This window comes from Chiloscyllium plagiosum, chromosome 12 (assembly GCF_004010195.1).
Source record: "Chiloscyllium plagiosum isolate BGI_BamShark_2017 chromosome 12, ASM401019v2, whole genome shotgun sequence".
Taxonomy (NCBI): domain Eukaryota; kingdom Metazoa; phylum Chordata; class Chondrichthyes; order Orectolobiformes; family Hemiscylliidae; genus Chiloscyllium; species Chiloscyllium plagiosum.
The window spans coordinates 89941-111171 of record NC_057721.1 but is presented as its reverse complement, the minus strand read 5'-3'; the positions used below and the strand labels follow the sequence as shown (position 1 = coordinate 111171).

Below are 21231 nucleotides of genomic sequence, written 5' to 3'. Positions count from 1 at the left end.
AGCAGACTGGAGGTTGGCTAACGTGGTACCACTATTAAGAAGGGTGATAAGGACAAGCCAGGGAACTACAGACCTGTGAGCCTGATGTCAGTGATGGGCATGTCTCACAAACTTGATTGAGTTTTTTGAAGAAGTGACAAAGAGGATTGATGAGGGCAGAGCAGTAGATGTGATCAATATGGACTTCAGTAAGCATTTGACAAGGTTCTCCATAGGACACTGGAGAACAAGGTTAGATCTCATGGAATACAGGAGTACTAGCCATTTGGATACAGAAATGGCTTAAAGGTAGAAGACAGAGGATGGTGGTGGAGGGCTGTTTTTCAGACTGGAGGCTTGTGACCAGTGGAGTGCCACAAGGATCTGTGCTGGGCCCTCTATTTTTCATCATTTATATAAATGATTTGGATGTGAACATATAGTTAGTAAATTTGTGGATGACACCAAAATTGGAGGTGTTGTGGACAGCGAAGAAGGTTACCTCAGAGTACAACAGGATCTTGATCAGATGGGCCAATGGATTTAATTCAGATAAATGCAAGGTGCTTCATTTTGGGAAAGCAAATCAGAGCAGGACTTATACACTTAATGATAAGGTCCTGAGAAATTCTGCTGAACAGAGAGACCTTGGAGTGCAGGTTCATAGCTCCTTGAAAGTGCAGTCGCAGGCAGATAGTATAGTGAAGAAGGCGTTTGGTATGCTTTCCCTTATTGGTCAGAGTATTGAGTATAGAAGTTGGGAGATCATGTTGCAACTGTACAGGACATTGGTTAGGCCACTTTTGGAATATTGCGTGCACTTCTGGTCTCATTCCTATCAGAAGGATATTTTGAAAATTGAAAGGGTTCAGAAAAGATTTTCAAGCATGTTGCCAGGGTTGGAGGATTTGAGCTATAGGGAGAGGCTAAATAGGCTGGAGCTGTTTTCTCTGGAGCATCAGAGGCTGAGGGATGACCTTGTAGAGGTTTATCAAATCATGAGGGACATGGATAGGGTAAATAATCAAGGTTTTTCCCTGGGATGGGGGAGTCCAGAACTAGAGGGCATAGGTTTAGGGTGAGAGGGGAAAGATATAAAAGAGAGCTAAGGGGCAACGTTTTCACACAGAGGGTGGTGTGTGTGTATGGAATGAGCTGCCAGAGGAAGTGGTGGAGGCTGGTACAATTGCAACATTTAAAAGGCATCTGTATGGGTATATGAATAGGAAGGGTTTGGAGGGATATAGACCAAGTGCTGGAAAATGGGATTAGGTTAGGATATCTGGTCAGCATGGACAAAAGGGTCTGTTTCTGTGCTGTACATCCCTATGACTCTCTGACTCTATGATAACCCCCATAAGATCCTTGGGGAACCACAAATTAATCTCATTCTGAGAGTTCCCCTGATAACAGCCTGCCCAACTGAAACTCATCACCTGAGCCCCTGATAAAGCAGTCCCAGGTCTGTTCAGGTCTTAGGGAGAATGGTAATGGCACTACTTCTGAGACTTTGGTTCAAGTCCTACCTGTTCCAGAGGTGTGTGAGCAGGTTAATTAAAAAATACAACAATGGCAACCTAGACCTGGGTGTTACTGAAGAGGGAGCACGTGGTGTCCACCAATGCTCTCAATGCCTTTGGAGAGAAGTGGGCACCATGGGAGATAGTGGGCTTCGTGTCCCCCTCCAACTCCATTCTGATTGAATCCCTTCCCCCCCCTCCCTACATCCCGCTCACCTCTGATGGGCTTCACTGCCTTTAACAGATATTGCATGTAAATTAATTAATTGGTGATTTACTGCTAGTAGTTAATAGATGAGAAAAATGTCATTGTGCTTTGGTGATGGGAGAAGAAACCATTCAGTTGGGTGTGATAACACCTCTGGATATTTTTTTTAAAAATTAAAGCAGACTCAGAGTTACAACTGTGGTGCACTCATTGTGCCCGTACCTCTGGGCCAGGGGAACTGGGTTCAAGTCTGGCTTGCTCCAGAAGCATGTGACAACACTGAACAGCTTGATTCAAAACAACAATAAAGCAGACCCAGAAAGAACTGTCTTTTCCGGGCTGGGACTGCTGTTTCTGACAACTCCAAAAAGTCTGAGGCAGTTAACACTGAGTCCAGACTGACACAGGCCACTGTCAAAGCAACTGGCTCCATTTTGGTGTTCAACAATACATGATGCTCTTTTCCATTCAGTCATCGGGAACATTCTTCCTGTGTTCATCCTGTTTGAATTTTATAGGTTTCTGCGAGATTCCCCCCCCCCCCCTCATTCGTCTAAACTCCAGTGAGTACAATCCTAACCGATCTATGTATGTCTCTCTATGTACATCAGTCCTGCCATCTCAGAAATCAGTCTGGAAAACACTTGCTGCACTCCCTTCATCGTCATCCTCCTTCAGGTAAGGAGACCAAAACTGCACAGAATACTTGACATGTGGTGTTACCAAGCTCCTGTACAAGTGCAGCAAGCCATCCCTGCTCCTGTACTCAAACCCTCTCACCATAAAGGTCAACACACTATTTACCTTCTTCACTACCTGTTGCACCTATGTGCTCACTTCCAGCGATAGGGTTAGAGCAGACCAAAAAAAGCTGAACGCATGAGCTGATGTTACAGGGACTGGACACACACATGCATACATACATGTGTGACATTTTTAGTAAGGAATACAGGGAGTAGGGTGAGGAAGATCTTTATTACTGTGAGTAATAATAGCTGGGAGGTTGCTGCCTACAAAATGGCAGATCAGTGATTTAAAATGGAACCTCTTGAGATAAATGCGGTTACATTGTCATGGGATAGAGCCAGGGGAATTGGGACGGATGGGTTGCTCTACCGAGAGCAGGCAAGGATGTGATGGGCTAACTGGCCTCCTTCCACGCTATGCTGTATCTATGAGCACGTTTAACATGGAAGACAAAATAGTCCCACTGACACACCTGACCTCCTGGAGTCCTGACAGAACACAATGCCAAATCGCCTGCTCTCAGGGCTGCCACCTTCATGTTACATCACTGTGCCCCTCTGGAATGGGGATGAGTCAAAAAGTGCGGTGTTGGAAAAGGCACAGCCGACCAGAATGAAGAAGACCTTATGCCCAAAACATTGACTCTCCTGCGCCTTGAATGCTGCCTGACCGGCTGTGCTTTTCCAGCACCACACCTTGCAACTCTGATCTCCAGCATCTTCAGTCCTCACTGTCTCCTGGAGTGGGGATGAGGAATGGAGGGTTTGAGCTAGAAGGAGAGGCGTAGAAGGTTGAGAGGTGACTTTAATAGAGATCTATAAAATAATGAGAGGTATCGATAAGTTGAATAGAGGTATCTTTCCCTGGGTGAGGGCATTCAAGCCCAGGGAGCATATTTTGTAAGGTGGGAGGAGAAAGATTTCAAAAAGACATGAGGGGCCACTTTTACACAGAGAATGGTTTGTGTGTGGAATGAACTTGTAGAGGAAGTGGTGGATGTGGGTACAGTTATAGTGTTTAAGAGACATTTGGATAAATACATGAATAGGGAAGGTTTGGAGGGATATGGGCCAAGAGCAGGCAGGTGGAATTAGTTTAGTTTGGGATTATGGTCAATATGGACTGGTTGGGCCAAAGGGCCTGTTTCCGTGGTGTATGACTCTATGCTTTTGTGCTTGGTATTTCCAAAGAATGTGTGAACAGCCCAATTTGAGAGAGTTAGACCTGAAGAAGATTTTGGGTTGTCGCCTACCATCATTTCGATAGCACGTATCGTTCACAGAGACAGCATCTTCCATCTCATTGTTGGGGCTAGCACTATCCTCGCTGAAACAGTCATCCAGCAGCAGCCCATCGGGTCCCGGGTCTAAGAAGCTTAGGTGTGTGTAGCAAGAGGTAACGAGGAATTCGGATAATCTCCCGGTTTTGATCCTGAAAGATGAAGTCACGGGTCACCACACTCCAGCGTCAGAAACACTTTGGCAACAACAGAACCCTGACTGCAAACGTTAATGAGCAGGAGAATGGGGCAAATAGGAAGAGATTGGCAGGAGGTGATGATGCTCATTTGAAAGGCACAATGGGCTGTATGGCCTCATTTTGTGCCATAACAATTCTGCGATTCACTCTGCGTCAATTGCACAACCAGTCAAAGCAGCAGACAAATCCATACCTGGCTCCACCAAAGTATCCGTCCTGGAGTTTCCGAAGGGTGCTGAGAATATTCGAGTCGATATCTGTCCCTTCATCCGCTGCAACAAAAACAGACCGTGTTTGCAAGGAACAAGATCTACATGTGTTCACCACGCTTCAAGTCTCGACTTGCGCCTGCTCAGAGGGACAGTATTTGGAGGATGAGAACAGAGGAGCGGTCTCAGTGACCCTCTTTGGAATGGCAGGGATGGACTGCCTGAGGAACTGAATGGAGTGGGGGTGGGGGGGTTGGTTTCCCGGTCGGGGGTTGTGGGAAAAATTAGAGCTGGAAGCGAGAGACGGGAGGGTGGGCTCTTTATTATCCAGTGAGCCCTTGAAATACCCTCATAGCTTGGGCAAATGGGCACATCGGGTGGCAATGTGCCTGATTAATCCCAGCGCTCAGAAGTGACGGTGAGGGTGTGGTATATATGAGATTCTCAAGTGGTCCTCACTTGACCACTGACAGACTGCAAATCACCAGTGAACACAACAGTCAACCATTTGTCTGCCCACTCAGAACTTAGTTCCAGAAGAGGGCTAGGTGGGGGGAATGGTCTTGCCTCTATAAATACCCGTCCCCACCTTGAAACCCATCACCCCCAACACCCGAGGTGAGTGGGTTCCCAATGGAATTTTTGTGGGGAATGCATGGCATCATTTCTGAGTGAGTAACTGATGTGACGTTGGTTTCGCCGAGATGGGTGTACGGTTGAGGGAGTGAGGAGAATGGATGCGCTCCTTACACAGCATGCTCTGAGTGATGGGGAAGGTGACAGTCGGTCGGCCCGTCATCTTCCAGCAGGAGAACAGGTAGGCCAGGTCAGTCCGCAGCATCTCCACAATCATACGGCAGTCCAGTGCCAAGTAAAACTGGTGTTGGTCGATGAACTGTCCGTGGGGAGGAGAGAGCACAATGAAAACACGTCCCACAGCACAAAGCCCAGTCTTCGCAAACATTTTGCAACCAAAAGCATCAGCCTGATTTTCATGATGAAATAATTCCCAGGAGTACCCTAGTGGGATTCGAATCTAGGTCCCCCTAGGTCTCAGGATTAATAGTCTCATGATAATGGCCCCAGGCCATCGCCCCCTCCTGAGCACGAGATCATAAATTCCTGCTAAAATCCTGAGGTGGTGAAATGCAGGTTTGGGAATTCTGTGCTTCTATCAGTTTTCATAAATCAGTCCCCCTCCCCACCCGTGACCCCAAAACTGATGCCCAGCCCTGCCCAGGTCCATGCCCCTACCACCTACACCCCCCAAAGGCCACGTCCAGATGCTAAGACCTCTCCCTCCAAACCAACAAGCCCTCTTGGACACTACCTCCTCACTACCCCTCGCATTATGGACCTCTAACCTCGTGTTCCCCTGAGACCCCTGAGACCCCTAACACCGCCCTGCAATCCTACAACGCCCTTCAACATTTGCACCTCTTCTACCCCACTAATGCTTTCACTGCCATCACCCGCTCCCCTCCCTGTACCCCCACCCTTGACCCCTCTCATTCCCACATTACGTTAGCCTGTTCCATTCCTTTTATCTTGAATTCCAAGCCATCCCACCTCCCCACCATCGTCCCATTCCAGATCTGTAACCCCTTCTCCTTCCTACTCCCCCTCCCCCAACCGATTCATTAAGGTGGGGGTTGGGGGGAATGGTGGACTCAAACCCTCGACAGCCCCACCATAAATGGGAGACGATGGGAAGGAAAGGACCACAGACGTGTCGCGAAGAGTGAAGCGTTGAGAAATACCAGAGAATAAAGCGGTGTCCGGAGTAGCACTTGCTACTTCTTAATCAGGAATTATACACCCTAACACAAAAGGACAGCATGAGGGGGTACAATAGCCATCCAGCTCCCATCTTCAAGGGGAAGCAATGACCTACTGGCATTATTGCTGGATTATTAACCGAGGCACTCAGGAAATGCTCCAAGTTTGAAACCCACCATGGTAGATGGTGGAATTTCAATTGAATTTTTTAAAATTTTGGAATTAAGAGTCTAATAATGACCATGAATTAATTGTCAGAAAAACCCATCCGGTTCACTAACACCCTGACCTGGTCCAACCTACATGTGACTCAAGATCCATGTACGCTTAAATCTTAACTACTCTCTGAACAATAAATGCTGGCCTAACCTGAGATGTCCTCATCCTGTGAACGAATAATTCTTAAAAAATTCTCACCTGTGGAGTGAAGGCAAAGGTTTGATTTCTGATGACGTACAACTTGGAGGTACCGAGGACCCCGATGTGGCGATACGGGCGCCCGCTGAGTTTCAACTTCTTGTTGCAGCCTGGAACGAAATGGAGCTCTCTCACAGCGGGCATCAGGCGGTCACCCCCCTCCCTGAAAAGTCCACTCTGGGCCCACCATCCTGCCCGCTGACTTAAAGGTGACAGCAGTGTTAGTTACATCAGGGTGAATCCCTCTCCCTTAGAGAACAACCAGTTGGCTCAAATGCCTATAAAGAGGAACCTGGAGTGAGAGGACCGGCCCCTGCAGAGGGGTGGGAGGGTGAGGGGGTAAGACTGTTGGAGGGGGGGGGGAAAGAGGGGGTGCAGTCCTGGGGGAAGTGGAATGTGTTGCCTTTGTTGAGTCAAACCAGGGCAGGACTTACACAGTCAATGGTAGGGCCCTGGGGAGAGTTATAGAACAAAGAGATCTCAGGGCACAGGTTCATAGCTCCTTGGAAGTGGAGTTACAGGTAGACAGTTATACAGGGCCTCGGTGAGGCCACACCTTGAGTACTGTGTGCAGTTGTGATCTCCCAGTCTGAGGAAGGTCATTCTTGCTATTGAGGGAGTCCAGCGTAGGTTCACCAGAATGATTCCCGGGACGACAGACTGACATATGAGGAAAGGTTGGATCGGCTGGGCTTATATTCACTGGAATGAGGTGGGGTCTCATAGAAACATAGAAACTCCTAATAGGACTGGACAGGTTGGTTGCAGGAAGAATGTTCCGATGTTGGGAAAGTCCAGAACTAGGGGTCACAGTGAAACAATAAGGGCCCATTCAGGACTGAGAGGAGGAAGAATTTCTTCACCCAGAGAGTTGTGATCCTGTGGAATTCTCTCCCAAAGTAAGTTGTTGGAGCCAGTTCCTTAGATATATTCAAGAGGGAGGTGGACATGGAGCAGGTGGCTTTAAGGGATTAAGAAGTATGGGAAAAGGGCGAGGATGGGATACTGAGTTTGCATGAACAACCATGATCGTATTGAATGGAGGTGCAGACTCGAAGGGCCGAATGGCCTACTCCTGCACCTATTTTCTATGTTTCTATGTTTCAATGACAGGATGGTGAAGGAGGCTTTCAGCTTGCTTGTTTTGGTTAGTCAGAGCACTGAGTAGAGGAGTAGGGACTGTATATTCATTGGCGTTGTAGCTGTACAATATGTTCGTAAGACCACATTTGGAGTACTGCGTGCAGTTTCAGTCACCATACAATATTATTAAACTAGAAAGAGTGCAGGGAAGATTTACTTGGATGCTACCTGGACTGGAAGATATAAGTTATAAGGGGCGGCTGGATAGGCTGCGTCCTTTTTCCCCTGGAGCGTAGGAGACTGGAGGTTAACCTTATACATATTTATAATATCATAGACAAGGTTGCTAGACAACAGAGGACACCGAGTGCCTACAATGGGCTGCCAGAGGTAGTAGTGGAAGCTAGTACAATTTTGTCATTTCAGAAACATTTGGTCAGGTACATGAATGGGATCGATATGGAGGGATATGGACCAAACACAGGCAAATGGGACCAGTTTAACTGTGAAAACTAGGCAGGGTGGACAAGATGGGCCAAAGGGTCTGTTTCCGTGCTCGAGATCTCTTTGACTCGATGATAGCTGGGCGCAGTGAACAGAGGTTAAAGGAAGCATCCTGCCCTTATGGGAGAGTAACGCAACTGATTTCCCTCATGGGCTAAACTCAAACTGGGGAGGACACAGTGTAAGAATAAGAGGTCTTGCTTTTCAAACAGAGATGGAGAAAAAAAAAAATCCTCCTCTCACAGGGTCCCGGGTCTGGACAATTCTCTTTTTCAGAATGCAATGGAGCGAGGCTGAGCTGGTTTTTGAGAAACTGGGAGTAAGGGTTTTTGGTGTCAGGCATGAAAATGGAGCAGAGACCATAACCAGATCAACCACAATCTTAATGAAGGGGAGAACAGAACCGAAGGCCCAAATGATCGAACTGTGCTTTTTAAACTCATTATTATGATCCCAGCTGAGGGTAATACTGGGCAACTCAGATCCCAAGGTCAAACCCGGCTTGACACATCATGAGTTTTACTTTTACAATTTGTTTACTGTGGTGCTCAGTCACTGAATATCACTGACAGGCACACGACTGTCAGTGTACTTTTAGCAACAAAATACAACTTTATTACATGAAAAAAAGTCTATATATTTAAGACAATTTGAAAATATCTTTTCCTAAACAACAAGATAGATTCAACCCTTCTTTCCCCAGCTTGCTTGCTTACAGACAGTCAATCCCAGCGAGTCTTGACTCCTGCCTTCACTGTTTAAATTGCACATTAAATTGACAAGGTTAGAAGCATTTTCTTTCAGTCACCTGCTCTATAATCACCAACTGTGATTCCCTCTGTCTCTCACATACAGACACAGGCTCAGGTCACTGACTTTTCTTCACTGAACTCGAAAAAAAGGTTCACGCCTTTCTCCCATGCTTAAACTATTAGAACAGTTTAAGACTCCTTTTCAGTTCTGATGGCCCAGAGACTGCCAAAACTTAAACTGTCCTTCTGCTCGATTGTTTTCTTCTCAACTGAACTTGCTTTGGCCCCTGATTTCTCTATTTGAGGGTCATAAAAGCTCAACTTAGTAAACACTTCAGAAATGATCACACCAAGTAGCTTATCTAGTCATTTAGCTTAATTCCCTTGCAATTCCTTTGCTGTCTTGGAGATTAGCATGTATATTTAAAGCACATGGGATTACAGTGGTATACTGAGATGGACAGAGAACTAACTGGCAAACAGGCAAAGAACAGTAGGAATAAACAGATCATTTTCTCAGTGACAGGCAGTGATCAGAGCTTGGACTCACATTGTTCACAATATGCATTAATGACTTAGACAACTAAATGTAATATTTCCAAGTTTGCAGACAATTCAAAGCTCAGAGGAGAGTGGGCAGTGAGTTGGGTGCAGAGATGCTTCAGTCTGATTTGGACAAGTTGAGTGAATGGACAAATATATGGCAGATGCAGTGCAATGCAGGTAAACATGAGGTTATTACATGGTAGCAAAAACAAGGTGGCAAATTATTATATGAACAGCTATAAATTGAAAAAGGTGAGGTGCAAATGAGACTTGGGTATTCTTGTACAGCAGTTGTTGAAAGTAAGCATGTAGGCACAGCAGGCAGTAAAGAAGGGAAATGGTGTGTTGGCCTTCACAGTGACAGGGTTTGAGTAGAGGAGCAGGTATGCCTTGCTGCAATTGTACAGGGCCTTGGTAAGACCACTCCTGGAGTCACGTGTGTAGTTTTGATCTCCTTTCCTGAGGAAGGATGTTCTGGCTATGGAGGAAATGCAATGAAAGTTTACCAGACTGATTCCTGGGATAGCAGGACTGATGTAGGAAGGGAGACTGGATTGGTCAGGACTCTCTTCAGTGGAGTTTAAGAGAATTAAGGGAGGATCTCTGAGAGACCAATAAACATCTAACTGGACTAGACTGGGTAAATACAGGAAGGATATTCCTGATGACTAGTGCAGTCAGAACTAGGGACCATAGTTTAATGACACAGTTTAATCTAGTTTACGGATTTAAAATTTTAGTTAATGGAGTTTAGATAAATGGGAGGTGCTGCATTTTTGTAGGGCAACTCAGGGCAGGTCTTATACACTTAAAGGTAAGGTTCTGGGGAGTGTTGCTGAGCAAAGAGACCTTGGAGTGCAGGTTCATTGTTCTTTGAAAGAGGAGGTGCAGGTAGACAGGGTGGTAAAAAAGGCATTTGGTATGTTTGCCTATATTGGTCAGTGCATTGTCTACAGGGAGGTCACATTTCAGTTTTACAGGACATTGGTTAGGCTACTTTTGGAATACTGCGTTCAGTTTTGGTCTCCCTGATATAGGAAGGATGTTATGAAACTTGAAAGGGGTCAGAAAAGATTTACAAGGATGTCACCAGGGTTGGACGGTTTGAGCCATAGGGAGAGGTTGAATAGGCTGGAGCTGTTTTCCTGGGGCATTGGATGCTGAGGGGTGACCTTATAGAGGTTTATTAAATCATGAGGTGCATGCATTGGATGAATAGCCAAGGTCTATTCCACGGGGTAGGGGAGTCCAAAACTAGAGGGCATAGGTTTAGGGTGAGAGGGGAAAGATTTAAAAGGTCCTAAGGGACAACATTTTCACACAAAAGGTGGTGCGTGCATGGAATGAAGTGCCAGAGGACGTGGTGGAGGCTGGTACAATTACAGCACTTAAAAGGCATCGGGACAGGTATATGACTAGGAAGGGTTTAGGGGGATATGGGGAAAATGCTGGCAAATCGGACGAGATTAATTTTAAGGCATCTGGTCAGCATGGACAAGATGCTGTACAACTCTATGATTCGATGCCAAAGGATCATTCCAAATCCAGCAGAGATCTACTTGCATATCCTCGAACCTCATTTACTGCATCTGTTGCTCTTGACGTGGTCTTCCTGACATCAGAGAGACCGAGCGCAAATTCATGGAATGGTTCAGGGAATATCTCTACTCCATACGGACAAACCAACCCCACCTTCCAGTGGCCACCCAGTTTAACTCCCATTCCTGCCTGACATGTCCATTCTGACCTCCTCCACCATTCAAACAAGGCCACCCACAAACTGGAGGAAGAACACTTTCCGCCTCAGGAGCCTATAACCACACGGCCTTAACATTGAAAATTCACCAGTTTCCAAATCTTCCCTCCACCCCCCCATCCCATCTCCAAACCTCTGACTCGGCACCACCCTCTTGACCTGAGCTACTTGTCCATTTTCCTTCCCACCTATCTGCTCCACACTTCCCACTGACCTAACACAATCATGTCCTACCTGCATCCACCTACGTTTCCCCTAGCCCCGCCACCCCCATTTATTTCTGAGCCCCGTTCCCCAGTCCTGATGATGGTTTATGCCCAAGACGTCAACTCCCCTGCTCCTCCAATGCTGCCAGATCTGCTGTGTTTTTTCCATCGCCACACTTTATCAACTCTATGACTCTATCCAGGGTAAGGTCATTTCAGACTGAGATGAGGTGAAATTTCTTCACCCAGAGAGTGGTGCGCCTGTAGAATTCCCTGCTACAGAAAGCAGTTGAGGCCAAAATATTGAATACTGACAAGACAGAGTTAGAGTCTAGATTAGAGTGGTGCTGGAAAGGCACAGCAGGTTAGGCAGCATCCGAGGAGCGGGAAAATCCTCATTCCTAATGAAAGACATTTGCCCGAAACATCAATTTTCCTGCTCCTCGGATGCTGCTTGATCTACTGTGCCTTTCCAGCACCACTCTAATCGATTATGCTCTGACCTCCAACATCTCACTTTTGTCAAGAGAGAGTTAGATATAGTTCTTAGGGCTAAAGGGTTTGCAGTGTATGGGGGAAGAGAGCAGGAACTATGTAATGAGTTGGATGATCAGCCATGATCTTATTGAATGGCAGAGCAGGCTTGGAAGGGCTGAATGGTCTACTTTTGTTCCTATTCTCAATGTTTCTATATCTTGAAAGTGTGGTTTTGACCCCAACATAGAACAAAATCAGTTTGTGATCCTTGGAAAAAAAATGTTAAAAAACAAAAAGCAGTTTTACTTGATTTTAAAACCAACGTTCCCAAGTAATTAATATATTGCAAGCATTATGTAAATAGGTATTGAATGGGTCTGACCAACACACAATGATTGAACTCGTGGGGACAACATGAGATTTATGAAGCACTTACCTAGTTTTGCATAGAGGTGACTAAGAATTCTTCCTGGCTGCACTCTGATGGGCAGAACATCAGAAACGCCATCTACAACGAAGTTATGCTTTGCCAAGATGTTCTTTATTTTTTCGGTTTCTGCCAATATCGATACTATGCAACAAGAGGGAAAAACACAGGTACGTTAATATAGTTTCATTATCAGTATAACTGTTTCCAATAACAGGAGCACTTTCATTAATGTTTAAATGGTGGCAGTTGAAAATGAAAATGCGAACATTGACCTTTTTTTTAGATTACTTACAGTGTGAAAATAGTCTACACTGACCCGCCGAAGCGGAACCCACCCATATCCATTCCCCTACATTTACCCCTTCACCTAACACTACGGGCAATTTAGCGCAGCCAATTCACCTAACCTGCGCATTTTTGCACAGTGGGAGGAAACTGGAGCACCTGGAGGAAACCCACGCAGACACGGGGAGAATGTGCAAACTCCACACAGACAGTCGCCTGAGGCGGGAATTGAACCCGGGTCTCTTGCGCTGTGAGGCAGCAGTGCTAACCACCGTGTCACCATGCCAACCTTGTTTCCATGAAGCTGTTAGCATCTGTATATCACCAACAGTAGGATAATTATTTCCCAAAATGTGAGATACAAAGCTAACTGGTTTCTCAACTAATGCTTTAGAAAAAAGAAAGGGATGACTTGCCAGTCCTCACCACAGGACTTTCTAATGTGCTCTGCAGCTAATGAAGTGGTTAGTGTTGGAGTCTGGGGAGCCAGGCAACACATTTTCCCATAACACCGTGGGCGGCACGGTGGCAGAGTGGTTAGCACTGCTGCCTCACAGCGCTGGAGACCCAGGTTCAATTCCCGCCTCAGGCGACTGACTGTGTGGAGTTTGCACGTTCTCCCCGTGTCTGCGTGGGTTTCCTCCGGGTGCTCCGGTTTCCTCCCACAATCCAAAGATGTGCAGGTCAGGTGAATTGGCCATGCTAAAATTGCCTGTAGTGTTAGGTAAGGGGTAAATGTAGGGGTATGGGTGGGTTGCGCTTCGGCCGGTCGGTGTGGACTTGTTGGGCCGAAGGGCCTGTTTCCACACTGTAATGTAATGTAATCTAATCTAAACTCCATAAATGTACTTCTTTGATCAGGACTTTGGCCATCCACCTTTGTTTTTCTTGAGAACCCTCCTATGAGGTAGCACAGGTCATTTTAGCGTGTTAGACAAATGCACGTTGTTGTTGCATTAAAAAAATCAAAAGCAATTTATACGAAGGTAATCTTTTGATAATAGATGTTGTGAGCAAAGTTCGCCAGATCTTTGAACAAAACAGCTATTGATACCATATTGATGCAAACACTGAGCTCAGAGGAAAGAGAAATCCGGGTAAATAATTGCCAACTTTTTCCATTCATTAAAGAAAATGGTGCACTCCCTTTTTGAATAAAACCCATTTGGTTCTCCACTGGTTTAGGGAGCTGTGGACCAGCTTCCCATTCTGCTATAATAAAATGAAGAACTGGAGATAATGCGATCTGAAACAAAGACAGAAACTGCTGGCGAACGTCAGCAGGTCTGACAGCATCTGTGGGAAGAAAGCGGTGTTAACATTTCATGTCTGGCAACTCTTCATCAGAACCTGCTCTGCTAGCTCACCTCACCTGGCACCAGGGCTGGAGTTCTAAGGTTTCCAGAGTTCGGCTTGGTTTTGTGATTCCTGCAGGGTTGTTCTGGGAAACACAGGAATTCTCTCTGGCTGGTTTCTGTGTCTCATAGCAACAGCAGAATCATAGAATCCATACAGTGTGGAAGCAGGCCATTCGGCCCATCGAGTCCAAACCGACCCTCTGAAAAGAATCCCACCTATATCCACACTCTTGCCCTATCCTGTAAGCCTGCATTTCCCATGGCTAATCTACATTGCCTGCAGATCCCTTGACACTATGAGCAATTTCCCATGGCCAATTCACCTAACCTGCACATCTTTAGACTGTGGGAGGAAACTGGAGCACCCAGAGGAAACTCACACAGCCACGGGGAGAATGTACAAACTCCACACAGTCACCCGAGGCTGGAATTGAACCCGGGTCCCTGGCGCTGTGAGGCAGCAGTGCTAACCACTGAACCACCAGTATTTCCAATTCAGGACGGTGAGTGATTTGGAGGGGAACTGGCAATGGCGATGTTCCCTGTAACTGCTGCCCTTGTTCTTCTACCTAGAAATGGCTGTGGGGTTTGGAAGGTGCTGCCAAAGGGTCATAGAACATAGAACAGTACAGCACAGAACAGGTCCTTCAGCCCACGATGTTGTGCCGACCACTGATCCTCATGTATGCACCCTCAAATTTCTTAGTTTCTCTGCTGGTCTCTTCCTGCTCAACACAGTGTACTGACCCTTGACAGGTTTTCCTTTGGGAATGTTTAGGGTGCTAAAGAAATGCAAGTTGTTATTGTACCCATCAAAACAGTGATGGACTGACACCTTCAAGGTCATGTGGTGTTATTAAAATAATTCCTGCAAGAGAAAGTGAGCAACTTCTTGTAAATAACGTCCACACACAGTGGCAGGCTCAATTCCAGCCTTGGGTGACTGTCTGTGGGGTTTGCACATTTTCCTAGTGTCTGCGTGGGTTTCCTCCACGTGCTCTGATTTCCTCCCACAGTCCAAAGATGTGCAGGTCAGGTGAATTGACCATGCTATATTTCCCACAGTGTTCAGGGATGCATAGGTTAGGTACATTAGTTAGGATTAAATGAAGAGTAGCAGGGTAGGGGAATGGGTCTGAGTGGGGTACTCTTCAGAGGGTCGCTGTGGACTTGTTGCGCCAAATGGCCTGTTTCCACACTGTAAGGATTCTATGATGCTATGACTAACAAGGACATCAGTTCTCTTCCAGCACCCTCACTGTTTGAGCCATTTACAGGAGTGAAGTTTATAAACAGAAAAATATTGATTAGTGATAGTTGAAGTTACTGACTGACCTTGGACCACGACATCAGGCCTGCTAACGGTGGATAGTCTTCGGCTCAAAGGATCAATCTCCCCGGGAGCAAGAAATCCCTGCAAAACAAAGCAAGGCCCAACTCAGAGACAAAGCGAAAACTGAAGCTACGGGAACAAAGGAGCAGGATTAGGCCATTCAACCCATTGAACCTACTCTGCTATTCAACATGGTACGGTTGTGCTCTCAACTCCACTTTCCTGACTGCCCCTGTACCCTGTACCCCGTCCCCAAAAACCTTAGAAGCTTAGACTCCCCTGTCAATCAAAACTAACTCAGCCTCAAATAAATTTAAAGACCTTCTGGGGCACAGTATGCAACAATCCTCTTGGAGAGTAACCTTCTCTTCATCCTTGTCTAAAGGGGTGATCCCTGTAATTTTAAACTGTGTCCTCCAATTCTCATCTCTCCCCATGAGGGGAAAACATCTTCTCAGCATCCACCCTCTCCAGTCCTGTCAGGATTATATCGATTTTCAATAAGACCACCTCTCATTCTTCTGCACCCCAAAGGTTGCAGGCCTAGCCTGTTCAACATTTCGTCCTTTGGTAACCCTTCATCCCAGCAGTGAGTTAAGAGAACCTCCTCTGAACTGAATCAAAAGCAGTTTCATCTTTTTCTCACATAAGGGGACCACAGCTGTCCAGGCCAAATCCCGTAGAGTTGCAATGCCCCGTCCCTGACATATTGTGATGATGCTGTCACCTTAAGCAGTGATTTAGTCCTTTTTTTTTTAAGAGAGGTTGTAAGGCAAAGGTGAAGAATTTGCTACTGAAGATAACTTGAATAAACAGCGCAAAAAAAATGTTAAAATATAGTATTTTTCAAGTCAAAAAAGGAGCTCAACATAGTTCTTAGGATGAAAGGGATCAAAGTTATGGGGAGAAAGCGGGAACTGGGATCTGAGGTGGATGATCAACCACGATCATATTGAAGGGTGGAACAGCCTTGAAGGGCTGAGTGACCTACTCCTGCTCCTATTTTCTAAGTTTCTAAAATATCTCTATTATATTTTCCAAATGTATTCACCTGTCTTGTCTCACTGTATTTTATATTAAACATATGGAATGCCCTTCACAATTTGCACTGGACACACGTGATAGCTGCTTTAGCCATTCATTTGACACCAATAATATCCTGTAAATGTTTCAAACCTGTTGATTTCATCTCAAATTTCCCTTCTATCTTCTTGAAATCAGCATCATAAGTGGCCCTGTCACTTCAGATCCATCAACAAACACATTGAGTTAGACCCCATCTACCACCCCCTGAGAAAAAGAACAGGAAATGACATCACCACAGGAAATGACACCACCTCAGGAAATAACATCACCAACCCAAAGAAACCCAAACATATAAATAGAAAGCAGGAATCATGTACACTGCTTCGCCTGAGGCCCACTGAAGATGATACCGAGTAGGGTGACGAAACGTCTGGAAATGAACCTCCCAGCTCAGCGAGCAAACCTACATCCAGAATCTCAACCTGAGCTACAAATCTTCTCCAAACTCGCTGAGAGAGTTGTCAGCCTGTGGAACCTCCTTCCTCAAAAGGCACTGGATACAGAATCTTTAAATATTTTTAAGGTCGCGGTAGATAGGTATTTGACTACCCAGGAGACAAAACATTATTGGGGATATCCAGGAATGTAGAGTTGAGGTTAAAATCAGGTCAGCCATGACCTTATTGAATGGGGGAGCAAGCTCGAAAGGCCGAGTGGCCTACTCTTGTTTGCATGCTCCTAAGGTGCGGTGCCAAGAACTATACTCAATGCTCTTGCTGGAACCTGACTGGTACTCGTACAAGCACAGGAGATTAGCTTGCCTGACCTTTGGACCACAGTGATGCTCTCTTTACTTGCAAAGGGATCAACAAACGGCAGCATTGGATCTACACATCTCATTTGGTTAGCCTGACTGGGAGCCAGCACAACAATGTTGAATATGACTGCTTTTTTAAACAGTTAAAAGCATCAAAAACATGCTGAAAGCAGGACAGGTGGTGAATGAAAGGCCACGGGTCCATGTCTGCTCAAGTAACTAAAACTCACAAAATTGTTATGAATTAAAAGCATAAGAAGAATCTTATTAATGTGATTTATGGGGTGTTGGGGAGAGACTGAGGATCAAGTGAGGAGTCTCTGAGTTATATTCTGACATCACTGCAAACTCAGTAGTCAGTCATGTGATAGGACTCTGCTAGAAGGTTGGAGCATGTCTCCAGCTGAATATGCGCTGCTTGGTAGCCTTCTCGTTGTGTAGTGATGGTTAATAAACATTGTTTGTAAGGAACCTAGTAATCCAGTCTGACCTTGTTCAAAAGATCCAGTGTTTAAGCATGTACCTCAGCCAGCAGAGTCCCGAGGATATATAATGACTGTCCCCACATGTGTGGCAGTTTTCCTTTTGCGACTCTGTCCACAGTATGCGGGTTCTCATTTTCTTCATCCACCTGGATAGAACCAGCAGGAGGGTTACATTACATTGGAATCACCGCTCAAGGTGGGATTTTATAATCACACAAATCATTCCACTGGAGGTCAAGTTGGAGAATTGTCCATTCTGTCAAATCACTTCAATTCAAAATAATAAGAATTTTATGAAAATGTGCATGCTTTACCATTGCTGCAAGTGGATTTTAAATAAATCTGGAATTGAAATCTAGTCTCAGTGATGGTGACCACAGAATTATCATGAATTGTCGTAAAAGACCAACTGTATCCAGTCCTGGTTACCCTGTTATAGGAAGGATATTTTTAAAGCTGGAGAGGTTTCAGAAGAGATTTACCAGGATGTTTTTGGGTATGGAAGGTTTGAGTTATAAGGAGATGCTCAATAGACTGGGACTTCTTCCGCTAGAGCATTGGAGGTTGAAGGTGACCTCGTTGAATTTTATACAATCATGAGGGGCATAGATAAGGTGAATAGCAGGTGTCTCTTCTCTAGGATGAGAAATCTCAAAGCTAGGGGGCATATTTTTAAAGTCAGAGGAGAAAGATTTTAAAAAGACAGGAGGGGCGATTTTTGAAAAAAACACAGACAAGGTTTCGTGTGTGGAATGAACTTCCAGAGGAAGTGGTGGATGTGGATACAGTTATCATGTTTAAAAGGCATTTAGATAAATACATGAAGAGGGAAAAGTTTGGAGGGACATGGGCCAGAAGCAGGCAGGTGGGACCAGTTTAGTTTGGGATTATGATCAGCATGGACTGGTTGGACCGAAGGCCTGTGTTTCCATGCTGTGTGACTATAACTGGTTCTCTGAAATACTCTTTAAGGAAGGAAATGTGCTGACCTTACCAGGTCTGCAGTCTGGCCAATATAACAGGCCATGAGTGGCCTTTATCAGTCGAGCCATAGATTATAAGAGCCGGAAGGTCATGTTGGAGCTGTACAGAACTTTGGTTAGGCCACAGCTAGAGCACTGTGTGCAGTTCTGGTCACACTATGGGAAGGATGTGATTGCATTGAACTGGGAGTGCAGAGAGGATTCATCAGGAGGTTGCCTGGAATGTGAGTGATGAAGATGGGCTGGAGCAGAGAAAGTTGGGGGGAGGGGGTTGGGGAATTGATAGAGATGTATAAGATTATGAGGGGCATGGGCAGGGTGGATAGAGAGCAGCTGTTTGCTTTCATCAAAGGGTCAATAAGAAGGGTGCTTAATTTTAAGATGGAAGTCAGGAGGTTGAAGAGGGGATTTGAGCAAAATCCTTTTCACACCCAGATGGTGCTGGGGGTCTGGAACACACTGCAATGGGAGACTAGTCGAGGTGGGAAGCCCCTCAACCTTTGAAAAGCCCTTGGATGAGTACCTGAAGTGTTGTAGCTAACATCCAAGGCCATGAGCCTACTGTGGGAAAGTGGGACGAGTGCGGTTTGGCAGTACAGTCTCAATGGGCCCAAGGGCCTCTTCACCACTGTATGTTTCTATGTGACTCTAAACCTTGAGTGATGACATTGACTCTGAGCTGCCCTTGGAGATGGCTGAATGAGCCACTCATTTCAAAGGGATAATTCGAGATTGGCAATAAATATTAGGCTTGCCAGTGATGCCTACATCCAACATAGAAATTTTAAAAATTCACGTCCAGGAGCTTTGCAGACTCACCATGAAATATTGACCTGAATTTGCGACTTCTCAGGTTCAATACAAACATTCAGTGCACTGATGACAAACCTGGGTGAAATTCACCACAGCTTTTTGTCATTTTCTTGGCAGACTGGGGACAATTCCCCAAATTAAATCCAATACTCCCACACAAAGACCACAGTCCGAGTCAAGAAACCAAAGAATATTTTTGTAATGGAAGAAAAGTATTCAGTCGATCAATTTAATTAACACCCTCAACACCTTTGGTTAAAATACATAATTAGGACTCATTTGCGAATTCTTCAGGCTGTATGTTGTGAGTAAATGTTAATGTTTGACTTTGCTCAATAAAACCTCAATATGTGATTATAGCTAAGGATAATTATGGGCTGATTAAAATGACATACCTTTTCTGGGGGAACAGCATACAGTTCTGGAATGAGGCGTATGCCATTCTGTCCTCTTATAAGAACCTCTTCCAGGGCCTCTCTATATTCTTCAATCTGTAAGAACAAGAGATAGCAAAGAGAAACAGAGTTTGAATCTCTGCACAGGCAGCCATCCGCTGCGAGTTCCCCTCCAAACCACTTACAATCCTGATTTGGAAATAAAATCAGCATTGCTGGGTCAAAATCCTGGAATTCATTCTCAATGGCACTTCCAGCACTTGGAAAACCCACTAACATACAAAGTGGGCACAGTCTTGGAATCAGGGGGTGTTGTTTATGACAGAGATGAAGAGGAATTTCATCTCTCCGCAGCAACAATCCATCTGGACTGTATGGCTGCTCAGAGAACACACAAACACACACAACGCTTCCTCATCTCAGTCTTAAACGGTCGATCCCCACGTCCTCAGACTGGCTCCTGGTTCGAGACTCCCCAACCAGGGGCAACATCCTCCCATCGTCACACACTGCATCTTTGAAATACACACCTAGTCAAACCAATTTCTCTTCACAGGACAGTCCTTTCAACCCCATTATCAGCCTAGTGAACTTCAGCTGTACTCCTCTATGACAAGGGCAATATTTCTTTAGTAGAGAAACCAGAACTGCATACAATTCTCCAGGAGCGGTCTCAGCAAAACCCTGTAAAGTTGCTGGAAGATATTCATTCTTACATCTACCTGTAATGAAGGCCACTCTACCACTGGCTTTCCTATTTGCTTGCTGCACATGCCTGTCTACTTTCATTGACTGGTGTATTATGACACCCAGATCCCTTTGTACATCCACATTTCCCAATACATCACCATTTAAACAATACTCTGCTTTCCATTTTTTACACCAAAGTACATAACTTCACATTCATCCACATTGTACAACATCTTCTTTGTGCCTACTCATTCACTCAACTTGTCAAAGTCACCATGAAAGCCTCCTTGCATCCTTCACACAATGCATAATCCCACTCAGTTCTGTCCCATCAGCAAACTTGGAAATGCTGCATTTAGTTTGCTCATCCAGGTCATTAACATATACCATGGAGCCCACGAGTAGCCCACTAGTTACCACAATGAGAAAGACACATTGTTTCCAGTTTGCCACATTTTCCATGCCAATACAGTACCCATTTTGCCCGCTAGTCCATTTGAATGGATGCACTCTTGTCTCTTCTGAAATAGTGCGTCAACAAACTGGGGAACAGACACATTAATGCAAGAAAACCAGAAATTGTTGGAAAAAGAAACTCAGCAGGTCTGGTTGCATCTATATTCTATGTTTCGAGTCCAGTGACCCTTTATCAAAGCAGCTAGGAAAAGATGGTACATAAGCTGAAGACAGGAGATAGGGATTTTGGAAAACGAGTGAGTGGACAGGTGAAGACAGAGTCCAGAGAGAGAGCAAGTTAGGCAGACAAGGAAAATATAATGGCTGAAAATGTGTTGCTGGAAAAGCGCAGCAGGTCAGGCAGCATCCAAGGAACAGGAGAATCGACGTTTCGGGCATAAGCCCTTCTTCAGGAATGAGGAAAGTGTGCCACGCAGGCTAAAATAAAAGGTAGGGAGGAGGGACTTGGGGGAGGGGCGTTGGAAATGCGACAGGTGG

The 21231-nt window shown here is 45.4% G+C and overlaps 1 protein-coding gene across 1 annotated transcript in view; it reads right to left on the bottom strand.

Annotated features, from left to right (window-relative positions):
* The window catches only part of LOC122555467 (phosphorylase b kinase regulatory subunit alpha, liver isoform-like), a 112580-nt gene that overhangs the window by 44097 nt on the left and 47252 nt on the right, over positions 1-21231 (bottom strand). Inside the window, exons 12-19 of the mRNA XM_043701494.1 lie at positions 19588-19683; positions 17435-17542; positions 15071-15149; positions 12099-12233; positions 6339-6448; positions 4893-5037; positions 4127-4205; positions 3707-3885 (exon numbers count right to left, since the gene is read on the bottom strand). Coding sequence (XP_043557429.1) covers positions 3707-3885; positions 4127-4205; positions 4893-5037; positions 6339-6448; positions 12099-12233; positions 15071-15149; positions 17435-17542; positions 19588-19683 — 931 coding nt within the window. The remainder of the gene's footprint in view (positions 1-3706; positions 3886-4126; positions 4206-4892; positions 5038-6338; positions 6449-12098; positions 12234-15070; positions 15150-17434; positions 17543-19587; positions 19684-21231) is intronic.